The 22827-nt window shown below is 40.8% G+C and overlaps 1 protein-coding gene across 3 annotated transcripts in view; it reads right to left on the bottom strand.

Annotated features, from left to right (window-relative positions):
- Window positions 1–3736: 3736 nt before the first annotated feature.
- NUCB2 (nucleobindin 2) overlaps window positions 3737–22827 on the bottom strand; it is a 47015-nt gene continuing 27924 nt past the window's right edge. For 2 of the 3 annotated variants that reach the window (XM_055141284.1, XM_055141285.1), the window contains exons 5-14: window positions 22088–22214; window positions 17177–17280; window positions 12734–12919; window positions 12440–12530; window positions 11285–11343; window positions 11103–11195; window positions 9560–9649; window positions 6038–6208; window positions 5695–5776; window positions 3737–4074 (exon numbers count right to left, since the gene is read on the bottom strand). In XM_055141284.1, the coding sequence (XP_054997259.1) occupies window positions 4067–4074; window positions 5695–5776; window positions 6038–6208; window positions 9560–9649; window positions 11103–11195; window positions 11285–11343; window positions 12440–12530; window positions 12734–12919; window positions 17177–17280; window positions 22088–22214 (1011 nt within the window). In that variant the 3' untranslated portion in view covers window positions 3737–4066. Of the gene's footprint in view, window positions 4075–5686; window positions 5777–6037; window positions 6209–9559; window positions 9650–11102; window positions 11196–11284; window positions 11344–12439; window positions 12531–12733; window positions 12920–17176; window positions 17281–22087; window positions 22215–22827 lie in introns of those variants that run through there. The other variant, XM_004613567.2, reaches the window with a different exon arrangement.

The following is a 22827-nucleotide window of genomic DNA, read 5'->3' as shown; positions in this document are numbered from 1 at the left end:
CTTACTTGGGATCTATAATTTAAGGAGAAAAATCAGAAGTATGTTAAAAAGCATAAATATCCCTGGAGGGAGGCAAATTCAAATTGCTTTAACAACCAAAGGGAAATGATGGATAGCAAAGTAGTTTGTGAAGCAACAAGGCACAAAACAAAGACAGAGGGCGAGATGGCTGCCTCAGTGTGTCAAATCTACACAGACTCTGAAGGGAGGACAGGAATTTAAATATTCACATAGTATTTAGAGCGAGAATGTAAGGGGCCAAAGAGATAGTACAGTGCGGGGGGAAATGAGCTTCCCTTGTACATGGCTGGCCCCAGTTCAATCCCTAAGACCACATATAGTTCCTGTACCCTGTTAGGAATGATCCCTGTGCATGGAACCAGGAGTACACCCTGAGCACAGCCAGGTGTGGCCCCCAAAACAAAAGCATTCAAAATTGACAAAAAAATTAAGCAAAAGGGGCTGGAGCAATAGCACAGTGGGTAGGGTGTTTGCCTTGCACGCGGCCGACCCGGGTTCGATCCCCGGCATCCCATATGGTCCCCCAAGCACTGCCAGGAGTAATTCCTGAGTGTAGAGCCAGAAGTAACCCTTGAGCATTGGTGGGTGTGACCCAAAAAGCAAAAAAAAAAAAAATAAGCAAAAGTAACACTCTACAAAGATGATTCTGCACATGAATCACTGACAAAGAGAATCATGTTGAATTTTATTTTCTCTTTCTTTTCAAGCACTCAGACATGTTATAACTAAGGATTGCAAAATAGAGGGCTGGAGAAATAGGACAGCAGGTAGAGCACTTGCCTTGCATGTGACCGACCCAGGCCTGGCACAACCTATATGATCTCCGAGCTCACCAGGGAGTGATCCCTCGTGCAGAGCCAGGAGGAAGACCTGAGGACTATGGGTGTGCCCTCCCACAAAAAACATTGCAAATATTTTTTTCTCATTTTAAAATTCCACAGATTATTAAGATTATAAGAATTTTTAAAGTAAAAATATTCTAATATGTAACTGTGAGCTTTGTACTCATAATTCTGAAGGGGCTGGGACGGAGCTGAGTGGTAGTGTACATACTTCACGTGTCCCGGGATTTGGCTCTGGCACCAATTAAAATAAAAACCTTACAATGCTACTAAGGGAAAGCAAAAGGAGGTAAAAGAATTGCAGCACAGCATCAGAAAGATTGTGTGGAGGGCTATGCATTTGCTTTTCATGTGGCTGACCCAGGTTCAATCCCTTGCACCACGTGTCACGCCTGGAATGATCCCTGAGTGCAGAGCCAGGAACAAGCCCAATCACCTTCACCTCCCAAACTGCACAACAACAATCTATCCTTGCCGAGATCATAAACACAATACAAGCAAAACAGAATTTGCTTGGAGGCGCATAGAGCTGTGAAGGCATCCAGAAGGCTTGTGTGGTTAAGGAAAAAGATTGTCAATGGCTGGCTGACATCCAAGTCAGCACACTTCCATGTCAAGAACATGAGTGACATGAGTGACATTTTAAAATATCAGTCACTGTCATCCTGTTGCTCATCGATTCGCTAGAGTGGGCACCAGAAATGTCTCCATTGTGAGACTTGTTGTTACTGTTTTTGGCATATGGGATACGCCACGGGTAGCTTGCCAGGCTCTGCCCTGCGGGCGAGATACTCTCTCCGTAGCTTGCTAGGCTCTCCAAGAGAGGCGGAGGAATCAAACCCGAGTCAGCCGAGTGCAAGGCAAACGCCCTACCCACTGTGCTATCGATCCAGCCCTATAAATATTATTAAATAGAAAAGCCCTACAGCGAAATTGCAGGCATCTGTAAGCATGACATATAGCTTGCCTTCTACATAATCACACAGGCCATATTCATCAAGGTGGGGAATCCCAATTCCTAATATGAAATCAAAGGTTCAGTAGTTTGGCTTTGCTGCACTTTTGTCTTAGTCAACAGGCAGGCAGTGGTGGTAATTGTTAATGCAAAGTTTCTGACGTGGTGTCTTCACTACTTGCTATTCCTGCTTATACTGGCTCAGTTCTTGGATCCTCTAAGAAACTGCAACCAACAGCTCTCAGGGCTTACTCGTGGCTTCAGCTCCCAGGGGGCTCAGGGGGGCCATCTAGGGTGACACGTATCATACCTGTGTCAGTTGTGTGCAAGGCAGGCACACAACTGTACTAGATCTCTGTTCTCTCCTCCAATTATTTTCTGATTAAACCCCAGCTCCTGGTCTAAAACCATTTACCTAGGAAAACCCTATGTTATCACAATTTCTAGTCACAGAGTTAAAAGATATTATAATCTATCTTATAATGTTTCCTATCATGTAAACAACAATGATACAAAGTCTCCATAAAATCATTTGTTGATGGGGCTGGAGCGATAGCACAGCAGGTAGGGCGTTTGCCTTGCACGCGGCCGACCCGGGTTCGAATCCCAGCATCCCATATGGTCCCCTGAGCACCGCCAGGGGTGATTCCTGAGTGTAGAACCAGGAGTAACCCCTGTGCATCGCTGGGTGTGACCCAAAAAAGCAAAAAAAAAAAAAATCATTTGTTGAATTGTTTTGGTGATAGTAGTGGAATATATTTATTTAACAGCTATTTATATGCTCTATATAAATAGGATTTTTCTAATGGCTATATCTTATTTGGGATCTATAATTTAAGGAGAAAAATCAGAAGTATGTTAAAAAGCACACATTGATTGAAAATTTTATCAAATGAAGACATGTTTAAAAATACTAAAGTTGGGGCTGGAGCGATAGCTCATCGGGTAGGGCGTTTGCCTTGCACGTGGCTGACCCGAGTTCGATTCCCAGCGTCCCATATGGTCCCCCGAGCACCGCCAGGGGTAATTCCTGAGTGCAGAGCCAGGAGTATCCCCTATGGGTCACTGGGTGTAACCCACAAAGCAAAAATAAAATAAAATAAAATAAAATAAAATAAAATAAAATAAAATAAAAATACTAAAGTTTTAAGGGGGCCAGAGAGATAGTTCAGCAGGTAAGGCACTTGTCTAGCATGCAGCCCATGTATTCAATCCTAGCACTGCATATGATCCCCTGAGCCCAGCCAGAAGTGATTCCTGACCACAGAGCCAGGAGTAAACCCTGAGGACAATGTGAGACAGGACAGATGTGAAAACAGGATAGAAAGTACTTCCAGTTTTCTTTTAGTAAAAAAGGAGAAAAATTGTATCATTTAAACAACCATTATCTCTTTTTTTCCCATTATACTTATATAACTTGATCTTAAGTGACAACACGTAAACAAAAACATGGATAAAGGGGGTCAGAGAGACAGTAAGTAGAGCTAGTAGGGCATTTGCCTTCCATGCAGCGGACCCAGATTCAATTCCCAGCATCTGATATGGTCCCCAGAGTCTGCCAGGAGTGATTCCTGAGTACAGATCCACCCCTGAGCATTGCTGGGTGTGGCCCTAAAACCAAGCATATAGCTTATATATATATAAATATATATTATATTATATTGTAAATATAATATATAATATATATAATATATAAATAAACTGAAGTGGTTTCATAGAAAAACTATTCAGCAGAAGAATTTCTAGTACGTAAAGTAGGGAAAAGTTACCAACAGGAAACAGGATGGCTTCTGAAAGTAGGAAAAAGTTACCAACAGGAAACAGGAGGGCTTCTCAGAAGAATTCTTTTCACTAGGAGAAAGGGCATCCATCAGAGTTCTTCTGAGTAATTTATTTCCTGTATTAAAAAAATGCTCATGTCTATCTATTGTTAAAGCAAAAATTTCTCACTTCAATAGATACTACATGTCACTAAACCATGACTGTAAGCTACTTCATTTAATCACTGAGGACACAGGAGGCATGAATGTAACAGCAGTTTGTTTTCTATCTGGCACTGGTAGACTTCAGTTCATATATATCTGTGTCTCCTTACCCCACAAAACAAGTGTTTTATTTTAGAAGTATCTTCCTTTATTCCATATATGCTTTAAAATATTTATTGAGCAGAGAAAAAGGGAGGGAGGTAAAAAGATGAAACAGGTGTTGATTTAACAGTTGTCTTCCAAGTTCTGGTGGACTTCGTTCTTTAAATGTCTGTTAAAGAGAGAGAGATGTTTTATTTATTGAGTATTGAATCACTGTGAGATAGAGTATTACAAAACTGTTCATATTGGGTCTCAGTCACACAATGTTCCAACACTCATCCCTCCACCAGTGCAATTTCCCAGTGTCCCCAGTTTCCCTCCAGAAAGTTCTCTTATAGAGAGGCATATTGAATATTTGTTTTTCAAGATATCTAAATAGTCACAGTTTACAATTTTAAAAACATACTCTTGGGGCATCTTCAAGATGAAACTGGAGCACATACTTTGTATGCAGGATCCCTGGGTTTAATTCCCAGGCTCTGCATGGTCCCCAAAGCACCTCTGGGAGTGACCCCTCAGCACTACTGGGAGTGACCCCAAACCCGCAAAATAAATCATATAAATTAAAAACACGTCTCCATGGGGCAACACCAGCCTAGTCTCCAGGTCGCCCCGGCCGCCGGAAGTCACGCCCTCGACCCACCCTTGGCTCCATCCTGCCGCATTCAACAGAGAAGAACCTGGGTGTTCTGGTAAGCCACACAGGCCAGAGAATGCTCCAGACTCCAGACCGGGCCAGCAACACCGGGGAGCCAGACGGAGGAGGTACAGCCGGTATGCCTTCTCCACATGGAGCCCCGGTGACACTGAGCATCTACTAACTGCTGGGACATCTCCAAACCTTGTGGCCGCTAATGTGGCCACACAACCTTTTTTGAAAAATGAAAACATACAATCTATTGATGCCATCCAGCATGTCTGACTGTTGGAGGATAACTTCCAAACAATAATAGTGAGATTCCTGTTGAAAATTGAATGTAATCAAAGTAAGGAAAGAGTAAAGTGAAAAATGTCTGCCACACAGGCAGAGGGGGAGTGGGAGGAGGGTACGTGGGGGTTTGGTGGTGGATCAAATATGAAAACTTTGTAACTGTATTTCAGTGATTCAATAAAAAAATTAAAAAATGAAACACGTTCTCCAATAACACCAATAACTGATTAAGGGGCCACAGGGAGAGCTCAACACGCTGAGCACATGTGTGCAAGGCCCAGGTTGATCCCCCGCCCACACCACACGAGGAGCCATCCCCAAGCACAGAATCACATAGGAATCACCGCTTGTCACCACCCAGTCTGGTCCCCACCCCCAAATACAACCAGCCACCCAACAAAAAGAATAACTGAGTAAAAAGAATTAATGTTGCATTAATTAATGAGTCAGATTGAAATAAACCATTTCCTCATGAATACGGCCATCAAATGCTATACCCTCTGGGGCCAGAGCAACAGTACAGTGGGTCGGGCATTTGCCTTACACATGGCTGTGCTCGATCCCCAGCACCCCACATGGTCCCCCAAGCACTGCCAGGAGTAGTTCCTGAGTGCAGTGGCAGGGGTAACCCCTGAGTAATGTCAGGTGTAACCCCAAAAAGCCAAAAATTTTTTTAAATGCTATGCCATTTGAAATGTGCTACTGCATAAAAATTTTACAGGCCTTCCCATTTTCCTATAACACCAGTGGCTCAACATATAGAAAGGAACATAGAGAACTAAATAATAACATTATATTTGTCATAATATGATTTCAGTTCATCTGTTGTTTATTTCCTTAAAAAATAAGACTACATACGTGGCTCAAACTTCAGTTCTCCACCTGGCCCAGATGGAGGGGCTCCTTTCTGTAATTTTTTCTGTTCCATCTGCTGTACAACCTAATGATGGGAAAAGAATGTCTTAAGAATAAATATTATCTGATTTTCTCTGACATGAGTCACCCTGGACAATGGACAACAAATGAAAAATGATTTTCCAAGATGACACATTCAAGCTCTGCAATTTAGAAAATAGTCCACCAAGCAGTTTTTAAAATACCAAAATTTAAAATACTATTATTACAGTGAACTAGTATAATAAAAATGCCAGGCTATTAGAAAAATGCCAAAGATCCTTTATAATGCCAGAGAAAACCCCACCTGATGATATTCCTGTTTCTGAGCCTGAAGCTGGTCATGCTGACGCTGCAGCTCTTCTTTTTGCTTCTGAAGGTCGTCTGCCTTTTTCTTCAGTTCTGTTTCTTGTACCGAGATCATATTTTCATATTCTTTCAGTTCTTCCTCTGTGAAGAACTGTTGCTGATCCAGTGTCTAAGAAGGAATAAAAGAGGAAAGGCTTGTTAAAAATAATCTTAGAAAGGCAACAAGGTACAATTCAGCTTTAAAGTTCTATGACTAGCACAGTACAAATGTCTGTTTAGGACATTAGGGGCTAGAGATTTGGTAAAGGAGTTCCAATGTTTACTTTGCATGTACTGAACCTCAGTAAAATCCTTGGCAATTTTAGTCTACTAAGCACTATTAAGAGTGAGCCCTCAGGGCTGGAGAGATAGCACAGCGGGTAGGGCGTTTGCCTTGCACGAGGCCGACCCAGGTTCAAATCCCAGCATCCCATATGGTCCCCTGAGCACGGCCAGGGGTGATTCCTGAGTGCAGAGCCAGGAGTAACCCCTGTGCATCGCCAGGTGTGACCCAAAAAGAAAAAAAAAAAAAAGAGTAAGCCCTGGGGCTAGAGTGATAGCACAGCGGGTAGGGCGTTTGCGTTGCACATGGCCGACTTGGGTTCAAATCCCAGCATCCCATATGGTCCCCTGAGCACCGCCAGGAGTAATTCCTGAGTGCAGAGCCAGAAGTAACCCCTGTGCATCGCCGGGTGTGACCCAAAAAGAAAAAAAAAAGAGTGAACCCTGAGCCAGAGGCAGGAATAACTCCTAAACACTGCCCAGTGTGACCCTCCATGTATCGCCCCAAAAGAGTATCTACCATATAATACTTTTTGGACAAAACAGAATGAAAAAAAATGTACACTTATATAATGTGTACAAAAGAAAAAACTGGAAGAACTAATGAAACTGGTTTCCTATAAAACAAGGAAGAGTACTGGTGTGAAGGACAAAGAGAATATAGAAAATTACACACCTATGAATACACATGTTTTGATTTTTGTTTGGGGGTCACACCAGGCAGTGCTCAGGGTCTCTCCTGGCTCTGAGATCACTCCTGGTGGAGGCCTGGAATGTTGGGGATTGAACCTGGTCAGCTGTGTGCAAGACAAGTGCTCTACCTGCAGTCCTATTCCTCTCTCTCATGCATACACATATTTAAGGCAGAAGGTTTTTGGAGGGACTGGGGATGTATCTCAGTGGCAGAGCACTTGTCTTGCAACTCTGAGGCTCTGGGACCGACCCCTGGAACTGCACATTTCCTGGAGCATTGCTGGGTCCCAGCATTAAATGATCTGGCCTGATTGGCCAACCATCACCATCACTAGAAATGGCTCCAGGCCCTGTGAATATCGCTTAGGAGTTTGTCCGCCTCCAAAAAGAAAATAAAGTCTGAAGGTCAGAAAAAAATTGAATATAAACAGAAGCCAATGAATTAGAATTTCTTTTCAGTGAACAGACCTCAGAAAGTAAGGAAACCAAGACACTCTCAACTATAGTACCTGAGCTATGTGTCCTAGGTTAAAACCCAGAACAAAATCTAAAACACTGAACTCTTACTTTACAGAGGCATGAAGCAGCAATTCTGAAACTCTTTGTATAGTCTAGACTTGGGAAAATTAGAAGAACACTATTATGGAGGGTTGAAGATAGTACAGGGGCAAAGGTGCTAGTCTTGTATGCAGCCAACCCAGTTCAATCCCAGGCTCTGCATGGTCCCACCAGCACCGCAAGGTGTGTTCCAACCTTCCCCAAAAGGAAAAGGAGAGCCAGGATTTTATAAAGACTATAGAAAGAAGGAAAGATAGTTGATTAGAAGTGGAGGTGAAAGATTATAACTTAAGAGACTATCAGTGTGAATGTAGGCAAATTAATCTATATTGAGTCAAAGATATATAATGAATGCAAGTATGTAAAGATGTGTTTATATGTTTGTGCATGGGTAAGTTATATATGCACATTACATATTACATACATTTTTGTTGGGGGGGTGGCGGTCACAAACTACACAGACAGTTCAGGGGCCCCATTCCTGAGTGCAGAGCCAGGAGTAACCCCTGTGCATCGCCAGGTGTGACCCAAAAAGAAAAGAAAAAAAAAAAAAAAAAAAGAGTCAACCTAGCCCTACTGCAGTTGGAGCACTGTGCTAAGTCTCTAAAACTATCTCTTTAGCTTGAGTAATTTTTTTTTGAAGGCTGATTTCTAGTTCTAGCAGCCTAGTAGGTTGGGGAAAAAATACTTTAAAAATTGGCAAATAGAGAGAGAGTATGGGGGAAACTGTCTGCCATAGAGGCAGGGAAAGGGTTGAGATCGGGAGCAGGGGTGGGGGATACTGGGGACATTGGTAGTGGAAAATGTGCTCTGGTGAAGGGATGGGTGTTCCATCATTGTATGACAAATTCAAACATGAAAGGTTTGTAGCTGTATTATTTCTTCACTGTAGTACTGTATCACTGTCATCTCATTGCTCATCGAATTGCTCGAGTGGGCACCAGTAACGTCTCCATTGTGAAACTTGTTGTTACTGTTTTTGGCATATCGAATATGCCACGGGTAGCTTGCCAGGCTCTGCCGTGCAAGTGAGATACTCTTGGTAGCTTGCCAGGCTCCAAGAGATGGGTCGGCTGTGTGCAAGGCAAACGCCCTACCCACTGTGCTATTACTTTATCATTTCTAATTTTTAAAAATGGACATTATTTTTACACTTAGAAAAAGTAGTTTGGGGGTCAAACTAGCTTGATGGTTTGAGAGCATGATTTGCATGTGGGAAGCCTAATTTTAATTTCCAGCAAGCACTGTCCTGTCCAGTGTGACTCCAAAGCACAGAGCTAGGAGTAGCCCCCAAGCACCATCAGATATGGCCTCAAAAAAAAGAAAAGAAAATTGCTCCACGGCTGGAAGCTAGCCGCACGTGCTGAGAGAAAAGGCAGCTCAGATAGAGACGGGAACACCAAGTAAATGGTGTTTAGAGGACCCGCTCAGGATGGGAGACGCATGCTGAAAGTAGACTATAGACCGAACATGAAGGCCACTCAATACCTCTATTGCAAACCACAACACTGAAAAGGAGAACGAAAGGGAATGCCCTGCCACAGAGGCGGGATGGGGTGTGAGGTGATGGGGTGGGTGGTGGGAGAGATCCCGGGGTCACTGGTGGTGGAGAATGGGCACTGGTGGAGGGATGGGTACTTGATCATTGTATAACTAAAATGCAAGCACGAAAATTTGTAAGTGTACAACTGTACCTCATGGTGATTCACTAATAAAATTTTTTTTCAAAATTTTAAAGAAAAAGCACAACTAAAAAATTAATTATAAGCAATATTATAAATAAAAGATCAACTTCCAAAATTTTTCTTTTTTAATAGATAAATTCATTCTACCAGTACTATGATGCATAAGTGGAAGTCATGCAAACATTCCTGGGAATGAGAACTAAGAGGAGAATATCTGATGTGAATTGCTTAAACCATACAGATCATTTGAAGTGGGTTGTTACCTCCCAGCTATCGGGCTCCAAGAATTCTTTCTTCTCTGTAGCTTTCATAAACTCTTCGAGAGTCACCAGTCGATCTTTGTTAGTATCCACCTGGTTAAAGGAAAATGTATCGGTAAAAATACCATTTTCTTATACTATTTGCATGCTAGAAACTGTTTTCTAAGAGATGCTGCATAAACGTTTGGCATTTAGGGCCAGCCTAACATTATTGGAAACTGCTGGTCAAGAAGAACAACAAGAACAGAATACTCAACATTATTATACTAGAATCAGGAAATTAGTTAGCTTTTTCTTCTGTATAATACAAATTTGAAAAATACAGGAAGCATATATTTCCCTGACACCCAAACATCAACAACTCTCAGTGTACTGATCTGTCTAGTTAAGATTAATACTATTTTTGGGGTTTGGGTTTTTTTTTTTTTCAGTTTGAGAGCCATATCCATTGGTGCTCAAGTTTTACTTCTGGCTCTGTGCTCAGAGACCACTCCTGGCTGGGCTTGAGGGACCATATGAGATGCTGGGAATCGAATCCAGGTTAGCCACATGTAAGGCAAGTGCTCCACCTGCTGTACTATCTCCCCAGCCTCTGTACCATCTCTCTGGTCTTTGGGAATTTTATTAAATACATACTGTCACTGTCACTGTCATCCCATGGCTCTTCGATTTGTTCGAGCGGGCACCAGTAACGTCTCTCATCGAGAGACTTTTTTGTTAGTGTTTTTGGCATATCCAATACGCACAGGTAGCTTGCCAGGCTCTGCCGCGCGGGCTTGATATTCTCGGTAGCTTGCCAGGCTCTCCGAGAGGGGCGGAGGAATCGAACTCGGGTTGGCCGAGTGAAAGGCCAACCTCTGTGCTATCGCTCCACATTTTATTTAATACATATGTGTTAAGGATTCCAGGCCTCAATAAATGCCCTAATTTATCATTAAAAGCTCATAATCTGGTGCAAATCACAAAGGCAAAACTGTCATTTTTGCCTAATCATTTTACATAGATCAGAGTTTTCAGTTTAGAAAGGTAAACAAGAAAAATAAATACTTGTTGTCATACCATTATGGTATTGAGCTTCTTTTCCTTGACAAAAATTAACATAGCCTTTTTTTTTTTTTTTTTTTTTTTTTTTGCTTTTTGGGTCATACCTGGCGTGCACAAGGGTTACTCCTGGCTTTGCACTCAGGAATTACTCCTGGTGGTGCTCAGGGGACCATATGGGATGCTGGGAATCGAACCCGGGTTGGCCGAGTGCAAGGCAAACATCCTACCCGCTGTGCTATCGCCCCAGCCCCAGCCTTTTAAGATAATAAATATTGTACTACATATTTTACTTTTAAAGAATGTCTCATAGCTAATATGCAACAGGAACTTAATCTTTTAAAATATTTAAAGTTGTTAAAAATTGAGGAACCTATTATTTTTGTAGCACAAATAATAATATTCAACCATACAATTATTCTATATATTTATTTTTTGCATTCTGCCAAGATTCATTGCAATCCCTTGAATAATCTACATCAGTAACATCGGTTACAGAACCTACCTCATTCATTACATGTTCCCTCATTCGAAGCCTTTCTTCCTCCATTTCAACCATATCATCCTCTTCGTTTTTGGGGTCATATACTTTCTCCAACTATAAAGAAAATTTGAAAGCCAACATAAAAGAAAGGAAGATAACAGGGAAAAAAAGTAAAACAATGAATATTTAATGAATTCATTTACCTCTTTAATAAATAGAGCTTCTAATTCTTGTTCATCTAGGAAGCCATCATTATTGACATCTAATGTTTAAAAGTTACAAATGCAAAAATTGACTTTAATGTCTTAGAAAATAAATGAAATACAACCATATATAAAGGTTTGCAAATGTAGCAAAACATAAAGCATCAATATGCTACATAAAAATAATTCTTTTTCATCATATCTTAGCTCAATCCACTGGGAAAAACTCATAATAATAGTGTTTTAGAAAATATATACAAGAATAAAAGTGGATTATAATATTATAGCATAAAGCATGTTAGTTATAATCTAAAATACTTTCATTTTAAAGAGTAACCTGAAGAACAATTCAAAGTAAATAGGTATATAAACATCTACTAGGGGGCTGGAGAGATAGTATAATGAGTACAGTAAGTACTGTGTGTCTAGCACACAGCCAATAGGGGTTCAAGTGCCAGCACCCCAGATGGTCTCCTGAACCACACCAGGAGTCATCCCTGACCACAGAGCTAGGAGTAAGGCCTGAGCACTGATGGGTATGGCCCAAAAACAAAATAAAAGAGAGAAACAAACAAAAAAAACTCACACAGCTACTATGGCCAGAGAAATAGTACAGTGTGCAGGACAATTGCCTTGGATGTGGTCAACCCAGATTTGATCCCTGATACCACATATGGTGCCCTGAGTTCCACCAGGAGTGATCCTTGAGTGCAGAACCAGGAATAAGCTGTGAGAACCATCAGGTATGGCCCCCGAAAAACAAAAGCAAAAACAAAAACACAGCTATGAGGGCTGGAAAGAAAATGCAGTGTGCTGAGTATGTGCTTTGCATATAGAAGACTTGGGTTCAATCCTTGGCGCCACATGGGCTCCAAGCACAGCCAGAAACAACCTCAAGTGTACCCCAAAGAACAGAACAAAACAATCCACAGAGACTCACTAAAGTTACTTATCCTATAGATCAGTAATAAGGTTTGTTATATCACCCCAGAGAGAAACTATAAACATTTATTGTTAATAGGACAATAGAAACTATCTTTTAATAGATACTACCATATAAACAGAACAATCTTGGCAGAAATTCCCTAGGAATAAAGCAGTTATAATTTTTCAAACATTGCATGTGAAGATTTATGTTTGTATCAAATCTGTTACCATGTAATTTGAAAAATGTCTTGGGGTCGAAGTCATTAGGATCCAATCCATCAGCTTCTTCCCATACCTCCTTGAGTTGATCTTTGCTTCCCTATAAATCAATTTTTGAAAACTCTTCAAACAACATGTAACTAATGTGTACATACTATAAAAATAAAATATAAATTTAAGAACTTTATAAAAATATTAAACAATCAAAATCTATAATTAGATTTACTAAATCAAATTATAAATCATATCATCTGGTATAAAATTATCTTCCTCTATTTAATTTTATAAAGTCATAATCCTTACTGGATGGTTAACTTTGGGATGATTTTCATGCTTTTTCTTCATTTCTTGAAATTTAATTTCTTCTTCTTTTCTCTTTTCTTCATTTAATGTTTTTAAATATTCCCTCCTCTCATGCTCCTTCATCATTTCATACTTTTTAAATTCTTCATGCCGAGTCTTATCATAATGTTCTAGATCACTTGTAGCCTATAATGTAATGCTTTAATTAAGTTATATACATATTTGAAAAATATAAAGGCATTTTTGTATATAACACACTTAACAGAATGTAGTACTGAACAATCAGAATATATTACATGCCTCTTTTTAAATTATACAATTTTATGTTAGTGATTCAAAACGTTTTTTTTTTTTTTGTTTAGGCCACATATGGTGATGCTCAGGTCTTACTTCTGGCTCTGCATTCAAGGATCACTCCTGGTGGGGCTCTGGGGACCAGAAGAGGTGCCAGGAATGATATCCAGGTTGGTCATGTGCAAGGCAGTTGCCCTACCCACTGCACTATTGCTCAGGCCCCATGTTAGTCATCATTATTATCCCTTTTTAATGGAGAGTGCTTTTTGTGGGCTTTTGGAGGGGAGTGGGGAGGGGAGGGGACACACCTGGAGATGCTCCGGTTACTCCTGGCTCTGAGCTCAGGAATTATGGGATGCTGGAGATTGAATCAGGATTGGCTGTGTGCAAGGCAAGTGCCCTCCCTGCTATGCTACCGCTCCAGCCCCTGAAAACAAAAAGTTCTTAAAGTTACTCATAAGTAATTGAAGACTGACTTTAACTAGAAGGAAAAGACTCTCAAATCTGCACAAAAGAGGGGCTGGAGCAATAGCACAGTGGGTAGGGCGTTTGCCTTGCACGCAGTTGATCTGGGTTCGATTCCCAGCATCCCATATGATCCCCTGAGCACTGCCAGGAGTAATTCCTGGGTGCAGAGCCAGGAGTAACCCCCTGTGCATCGCTGGCTATGACCCGAAAAGCAAAAAAAAAAAAATCTGCATAAAAGAGAAACTAGAATGTTTTCTAACCACAACATGAGATCTATAAACTGTTATTTAAACTTCCTGAGGTCAGAGATGGCTCATAATTTCTCTCAACTAATATTTGACATAGGAGCCAAGAATATTTCCTGAAACAATTTTATGATGCGCTATCTCATGGTGATTCGATTCTTTTTTTAAAAAAGGAATTTCTTTTAAAAAAAGAATATTCCAATGAAGAAAAGATAGTTATTTAAATAAATGGTGCTGGATATTTGATATTTAAGTATTTAAGTGTAACATAGTAAAATTAGCCCTTACCTTATACACACACACACTCACATATACACGAACAAAACTAGAAATGTATTCAAGACTTAAATGTAAGATCTGAAACCATAAAACTTTACTAAGAAAACATAGGGAAGGAGATTTTTTTCCCATAGGGGTTGGTGGTGGTGAGAAGGGAGAGGCCCACCCTGCGGTGCTCAGGGGTTACTCCTGGTTCTGCACTCAGGAATTACTCCTGGAGGTGCTCAGGGGACCATACGGGATGCTGGGGATTGAACCCAGCAAGGCAAGTGTCCTACCTGCTGTGATATCACTCTAGCCCCAATAATCTAATTTTTCAGATGGCAAAAGATCTAAGCAAATGTGTTTCCTAGAAGATATTCAAATATCTAACAGGTATGTGAAAAGTTGTCTTAATCAGAGAGATGCAAATCAGAGAGCTGCAATGAGATCTCTCACTTGGTCCCTGGTAGAACGCCTGCCATCAAAAAGACAAGAGAGGGGCCGGCGCATGTAGGGTGCTTGCCCTGCATGTGAGCATCCCAGGTTCAATTCCCAGAATACCTTATGTTCCCCTCAGCCCATCAGGAGTGATCCTTGAGTGAAGAGCCAGGAGTAAGTCCTGAGCACCGTCAGATGTGGCCACCAAATAACAACATTTAAAAAAAATACAAGAGATCATACATGCTGGCAAGGATGACAGAAAGGGCCCCTCAGCGCTGCTGGTGAGATTGTCAATGGTGCGGACACTATGGAAACCAGCTCGGAGGTTACTCATAAGCTTAAAATCAGAACTACTGTATGGTGCAACAATTTCTGGTTAAGAATTTCTGATCAAGACTCTAAAGAAAGAAAGGAACAAAGAATAATGACAAAGAGATAAACTGCTCTGTTCCTATCAGCATTGCTTACAATACTCAAGACATGGAAACAACCTAAGTGTCCATCAATGGAGAAATGGATAAAGCAGTTGGGATACAGAGGAATATTTTTCAGCCACCAAGAAAGAGAGAAATCCTGTCCTTTGCAACAATATGATGGGATGTGAGGGCATTAAGCTAAATAAGTTAGAGAAAAATACCGTATGATTTTACTAAAGTAGAATTTTTGAAATTAAAAACCAAATTCATAGAAAAAGATGAAATTTGTGGTTGTGGAGTCAGGGAAAAATGAAAAGTGGGTAAAGGTAGCAATCAAAAGGAAACAAATTTCCAATTTTAAGATAAATAAGTATTAGGGATGTAATGCATAGCATGATGACTCTAAGCTTACACCACCAGATGGCATTTTTTAAGTTATTAAGAGTAGACCTCAAGAATATGCATCACAAGGAAACCTGGTTTTTCCTTTTTAAATAAATATGTGAGATGATCAACATTAATTAAACTTTCTTCTGGTAATCATTTCACAACATCAAGTCACTGAAATGTAAACCTTAAACTAAAAAAAATTTTTTCTTCAATTATATCTCAAAAAATATGAAAGAAAAACAGTATTTTAAAATAAGATGAACCTATGTCATATTATGTATCTTTCCTGCAAAATATTGTGGTCAAACAAATTAGTACCAAATGGTTTTGGGACTGACAACACTGTGGTCTTCTCAGAGTGGGGGTGGGCGCCTCCCTCTACCCCCCAGACGAACCCCCAGCAGGCACTCCTACAAAACTGACAGCCCAGGAGGAGCACAAGAAATTAGATGGAAAAGTAGCACAGAAGTCAACTAAGCTCAATCGACAAAAACAACACACCGGGCTCAACCAGCAACAAACAGCTCAGTAAATCCACAATGACTTTAATAAACTACTGTAAAGACAACAATTTTAACATATTTTCTTTTACTGAACTATGATAACTCTACTTAACATTTGTTATAAAAAAACCAATATAAAATAAATTATTTTGTGCCTGCCAACGGGGTGGGCTTGCGAGGTTGGTGAGAACCTGGAGTCAATGGTAAAGGGAAGGTCACACTGATTGGTGTAGGGACACTGAATGCCTGAAACAACTGTATTATGAACAATTTTGTAAACTACAGTGTTTAAATAAAGTTTTTTAAAAGTCCAACAAACTGGTACCTCTTTATCAAAGTCTATGAACACTTCTACTGAGTACACTAGTATATACTAGTACATGGCTGTATATTAATAGACAGGCTGGAGAGACAGAGAAAACTCAACAGGCCGGGCATGACTTGCATGCAGGAGGTGCCAGTTTGATCTCTAGAACCTCGTGGTTCCTCAAGTCCACCAGGAGCAATCTCTGAGCACCAAGTTGGAAGTAGCCCTGAACATTGCCAATTGTGGCACAAAAACAAATTTTATTATTTTATTTTATTTTTTTTTAAGTAAACAGATTTTATTTAGAGGCTTTTTGAGGGAAGGAGGAAGGGATAAGTGGAAGAGAGAATAATAAGAGTAACGCGCTCAAGAAAGAATTCGGGCTTCTCCAAGGGTGGAGAGAGCCTTTACATACATCCTAGCACTAGACATGAATGCATGGAGGTACACATCTCAAGAGGGGAGATGTGGGCGACACATGTGTTCGGCCACATAGTAGCAAGCAACACATGGGCTCAGGCAGCATATGCGCACAAAAACAAATTTTAAAACAAAAATAAATTACAAGTATCCTTACCAAGATTCAAGCTAGATTTCAGTTATAGGTTGTCAGATTTTAGAACTGTGGGTAAAAGATTATGGACCTGATATCCATATTATTATCTGGACTCTAAAGATTAAGCTAGTCAGTAAGCATTAAGGCCACTCGGCTGGGGGCCAGCAATGCTGGAAGCCCAAGGCCACACCTGGCAGTACTTGAAGGACTGTGTGGTAAGAAGGGTCAAACCCAGGTCCCAGCTAATGCAGGGCTTGTGCTCCAGTTCTGTGAGCAATTTCTGCGGCCCAAGATATTTCCCATTAAAGGTATTCTATGGGTTCAATCTCCAGCACTGCGTATGGTCCCATGAACACCGCCAGGAGTGATCCCTGAGCACAGAGCCAGGATTAAGCCCTGAGCAACACAGGGTATGACCCCCCAAACAAAAACAAAGATACTCTCGAGAGTATAGAGAGTATATAGAGTGGTACTAGCATTTCAGTGAATTTACTTGTCATATTACAAAATCTTAAGGCATAACAAAAGACAACATTTGGGTGGGTGGGGGGATTATTCTCACCGCTTTGATTAGCATATCTAAATCTGTGGATTCAAACTTGTCAGGATTCAGGTGGTTTAGGTGATCAAACTGTTTTAGAAGAGCATGGTGGTCTATGCCTGTATCTGAAAGAAAGTGGTAAACGAACAATTACTAGGAGCTAAACATGGTGAGTGGACTCAGGAAAAAGAAATATACAAATATGGAATAATGAAAGGCAAGAAAGAAGCCTAATGGAAATGGAAAGGAGGCATCATTGTGTGAATTTATGATTTCTAAAATATGTATGCATACATGGACGTGTATGTACATTTTATGCATATGACATGTGTATATATATATGTATATATATACATGACATATGTATATATATGTACACATGTACATGTAATATGCAGGGATGTTAAGATATTTCCTAACTCTGTTAATGAAAGTTCCAAGAAGAAAATATATTTCAGAAATAGTGAGCACACCTAGTCCCCAACATTTCTGTAATATTTCCTACTACAAAGAAGCAGGTATTCCCAAAGAAATGGCTAATTCCAGGGCTGGAGCAGAGTAGGCACGAGGTGAGCTGGGATGTGTTGTTATGCCAGAAAACAAGAAATTGCTTAATTTACTTCAACCAAGCTCACCAAGTTCTTAGTTCTATATTGGACTAGAAGTTTAGTTACAAAGAACAGATCTGGGGGCCGGAGTGATAATACAGCAGGTAGGGCATCTGCCTTGCATGCGGCCGACCGGAGTTCCATCCCCGGCATCCCATATGGTTCCCCAAGCACCACCAGGAGTTAATTCCTGAGTGCAGAGGCAGGACTAACCCCGGAACATCGCTGGGTGTGACACAAAAAGCAAAAACAAACAAACAAAAAAAACAAAGAACAGATCTGTCGCTAAGACCTAGCCCTGAAGCATATGAGCACACAAATGTATGAAAAGACATTTGACCTCACCCAAAATGAGAAAAATACATGCAGTAGGGAGATAGAACAGTAGTTACGGCACACACTTATTTGTCCAGGGTTCAACTCCTGGTACCACGAGGCCCCCAGCATTGCCTAGGCAGGCCGGGAGGCTCCTGAGAAGGGCGTGGGTGGCCCAACTGTCCCCCAGAACCACAGAGCAGGAGCAGCAACACATCCTCAGACCCCTGCTCTGAACAGCTGGCCCAGCTGGCCAAGAACTGTGAGTGAGAATGCCCGGAAAACAGAGAGAAGCACAGGTAAAATTGCATTATTAATATCATTCATCAGAGTTAACACATCTCCTTAAGTTTGAAGATACATATTATCAGCAAGGTGATAAGAAATTATGGCTGGTGGGACTGTATATACTACCTCTGTGGCAGTGGCAACAGCTATCAAAATGATAAGTATATCTTTAGGTTCGATGATTTCTCTATGGAGAATGTAAGCTACAACTAGTATTACATGGATACATAACGATATGTGTATAAGACTGTTCTCCTGAAATAACCCAAATGTCCATTTAATCTGGTTAATCAATATGGTACATCCATATAATGGAAATCAGGGCAGCTGCTCATCTTTAAAAAGGAAGCAGGAGCATATAAGGGGGGGGAGAGGAGGTAGAGAAAGGAGGAGAGAAAAAAGAAGAGGAGAAAGAGGAGGAGGAGGAGGAGGCGAAGGATAAAGAATAGAAAAAAATATTTACTAACCCCAAAATATCTCCAAATTATATTAAAGGAGAAACACAAGGCACAAACTACATATTGTAAGCTATCTTTTGTATCAAAAGGAAGAAAAATAAAAATATTTATCTGAGCTTCTTATATAAAAATAAAGAAATCTCAGAAAGGATAGTGTTAGGGAACAGTGGGAAACCTTAAGGAGATATTTTTGCTCTGTACCTTTCTGTACTGACTAGTTTCAAGTCATGAAAATATGCTTACTTTAAAACTGCATTTAAAACAATTAAGACCTTTTAAGCTGTCCCTGAACTTATCAGAAATTCTATTAATGAACAAATTTATTTATTTTTGTTTGTGGCCGCACTCAAAGGCTACTCCCAGCACTACTCAGAGAACCATGCAGTGCTAGGGATCAAACTCGAGCCTCCTGCCAGTAAAGAAACTGCTTCGGGCACTGAGTTCTCTCTCTAGCACAATTACCAGAAATTTGTATTAGTAACTACGAAGCAGTGAGAAACTATTCATAAATTTCTAAGCACCTCACATCAAACTATCTCCTTTATTTATTTATTTATTTATTTATTTATTTATTTATTTTGGCTTTTTGGGTCACACCTGGTGAGGCACCAGAGTTACTCCTGGCTTTGCACTCAGGAATTACTCCTGGTGTTGCTTGGGGGACCATACGGGATGCTGGGAATCTAACCCAGGTCGGCTGCATGCAAGGCAAATGCCCTACTTGCTGTACTATATGATGCCAGCCCCAGACTACCTTCTTTAGGTAATAAAATATTACCCTTACTTTGGAACAAATTAAATGCTGCCAAGGTATGGAGACAGCAGTTTATCTAAGGGGAAAGAAATCTCCAAACACTGTAGGCCATGGCTCAAGAGTAGAATTACCTAGTATGTCTGAGGACCTGAAGTAGTATGGTGTGAGGCTAATTTACCTCTTGTTGCGATCTTTTTTTTTTTTTTTTTTTTTTGCTTTTTGGGTCACACCCAGCGATGCTCAGGGGTTACTCCTGGCTTTGCACTCAGGAACTACTCCTGGCGGTGCTTGGGGGACCATATGGGATGCCGGGGATCGAACCCGGGTCGGCCGCGTGCAAGGCAAATGCCCTACCCGCTGTGCTATCGCTCCGGCCCCTTGTTGCGATCTTTTATTTCAGGGTAATGGGTACGTGTTATTTGTTTTCCAATTCAATTCACTAGCAAGGAATTAAATGCTTCATATAATTATTCTAGTATGATCCAGTCATCAGAGGTACAGGACTGAAATGTACATGACGTATCCCCGGTTGCTTCCTGGAAAAAATCTGCATATATGTATATGTAATTTTTGGTTTGGGGGTCCTGGGGGGGAATAGTATAGTCCAGACTCAGCTGAGCCACTCCCAGCTCTGTGCCCAGGGTTGTTCCTGGTAGTGCCCAGGAGACTACATGGTGCTGGGAACCAAGTCAGGGTCAACCAGGCAAATCAAGCGCTTTAAGCCCTTGTACGATCTCTCCAGGATTTGGGGGGCATTTTTAATCAGACCTTCAGGAAATTCTCCTGTATTCTGAAATTTAAGAATGACAATTTCTAGATAGAGCAGCTAATGTGTTAAGTGAAGTGAGCAGAAAGAATAGAGAATTATCTCTCTCATCATAGCACTGTCATCCCGTTGCTCATCGATTTGCTCGAGTGGGCACCAGTAACGTCTCCATTGTGAGACTTGCTACTGTTTTTTTGCATATCAAATACGCTATTGCCTCGTGGGCAGGATATTCTCAGTAGCTTGCTGGGCTTTGCGAGAGGGACGGAGGAATCGAACCCGGGTCGGCTGCATGCAAGGCAAATGCCCTACCCGCTGTGCTATGGCCAATGGTAACATATCTCAAGACTCAGTCTACAATACTAAGCTTGCTAAGGAGAGTGGGGGCAGGGGCGGGGGTGGGGGGAGGAGGGACACTCGTGGAGGGACACTGACACTGGGCTGGTGAGTGTGTTTTCAGAACACTGCAGACCTGAAATACGACCATTAACAATATTTTAAACCAAGGTGCCTAAATAAAAATTGAAGCAAGGAGAAGACGGTTTGTGGTGGGAGGAGAACTCAACAGGCTGAGCACTCGCTCTGCATCTGGGAGGTCCAGGCTCAATCCCCAGCACTGCCATGGTCCCCTGAGCACCACCACTGGCAGCCCCCTCCCCCAGGCACCACACTGGGAGTAACCCCAAGCTATACCACCAGGTATAGCCCAAGCCCCCCTCCACCACTGGCTGAATAAAAAAAAAATAAGCAACTTTCTTTTGGCTTTTTCAGTCACACCCAGTAATGCTCAGGGGTTACTCCTGACTCTGCACTCAGAAATTACTCCTGGTGGAGCTCGGGGACCATATGGGATGCCAGGGATTGAATCCAGGTCAGCCGCATGCAAGGCAAAGAATAAGCAATTTTCAAAGATTTGTTTCAATTTATTATTTGTCTTTTGGAGGAGGTGGGCCAGAAAGGGGCTACTTCTGGTTTTGCTCATGGGCCACTCTCGGTGGTGTTTGGTGAGCCATGTGGTATTCGCGATCAGACTGGGGTTTGCTGCATACAAGTCAAACACCTTAATGCTTGTACTTTCACTGCCCTGGTCCTTACCATTTGTCTTTTCTGATCTTTTGTCACATCAATTTTCCCCTCATTATTTCTATTCATAAGATGATTTATTAGATTGCCTAACATTAAGTCAAACTTGCTGAATGAAATAACTGAATTAAATATACTTGCTATGATTTAGGACTCTTGACATGGGATAATTTTGGTTTTGGCATCAGTACATAATAAGGATGTGGACGGTTTCCTTCTTTTTCCATGCTCTGAAAGAGTTTGAATAACCTGGATGACCTGCTCTTTGAGGATCTGACAGAATTTCTTTGATGCTGTCAGGCCGGTTAGCTCTCTGACAATTTTTCTACTTCATCTATGGAAATGGTCCTAACTAGATCTTCTCTCTTCTTTCTCTAGGTTGGCATTGTTATTTTTTTTTTATCTTTAGCCAGTTGATTAAGTCATTACTTCTCATTCTTCCTTTTTATTGATGAGTGAAATTGTTCAAAGCTAACACATTTGATTTTTTGAATGTAAGCGTATTATTTGTTCAAAATTACTTATTAAAAAATTAAATTTAAAAAATTACAGAAGGCAAATCAATGATGATTTTAAATTTTTGACAGAAAAACATGCCATGGGCTAATAGAAACTGAACTACACAACCAAATATTGAAATTTCCTAGCTTTTACACTTACCTTGCAGAGAATCCAACTTAACTTTAATGAGCATTCTTAACCTTGACACTTCTTGCCTTTTCAATTCATCAAGTTTCGTCCTCACATGGTGACTTACTAAATCGAGCTCTTTGCTTAGCCTCCCACTCTGTTAACAAGATTAATAAATCAGTTTAATCTACTACATTTACCTATTATACTTGATCATACATAATATTAAAATAGGTTATGATAATGACCAATAATTTTGACTCACTTAATTTGGTATAATAAAGAGCATTTCTTTCAGAGGAGATTCCATATTAATTCTGAAATTAAATGTACAATGGTGGACGGATGGGTGTTGGAACATTGTATGACTAAAACCTGATCATGAATAGCTTTGTAACTATATCTCATGGTGATTCAATAAACAAATAAAGATGTCAAGCCCCCTATAATTGAGATAGAACAGAGTTAAAGCAGAAAGGATTAAAAAAAAAAAAATAGGGCCCGAGTGAGAGATTAAAGGGTTGGGGCACATGCTTTGCTTGTTTGAGGTCTGAGTTCACACCCTGGCACTGCCCCGTCCCCAGAACACCTCTGGGAGTGACCCCTGGGTATAGAGCCAAGAGTAGCCCCTGAACACTGCTAAGCTATGCACATGCTTAAAAATCCAGAGTCTAATTTCTTTCTTTCTTTCTTTTTTTTTTTTTTTTTTTTTGCTTTTTGGGTCACACCCAGCAATGCACAGGGGTTAACTCCTGGCTCTGCACTCAGGA

This window comes from Sorex araneus, chromosome 6 (assembly GCF_027595985.1).
Source record: "Sorex araneus isolate mSorAra2 chromosome 6, mSorAra2.pri, whole genome shotgun sequence".
NCBI lineage: Eukaryota > Metazoa > Chordata > Mammalia > Eulipotyphla > Soricidae > Sorex > Sorex araneus.
This window is presented reverse-complemented; position numbering and strand designations above follow the sequence as displayed.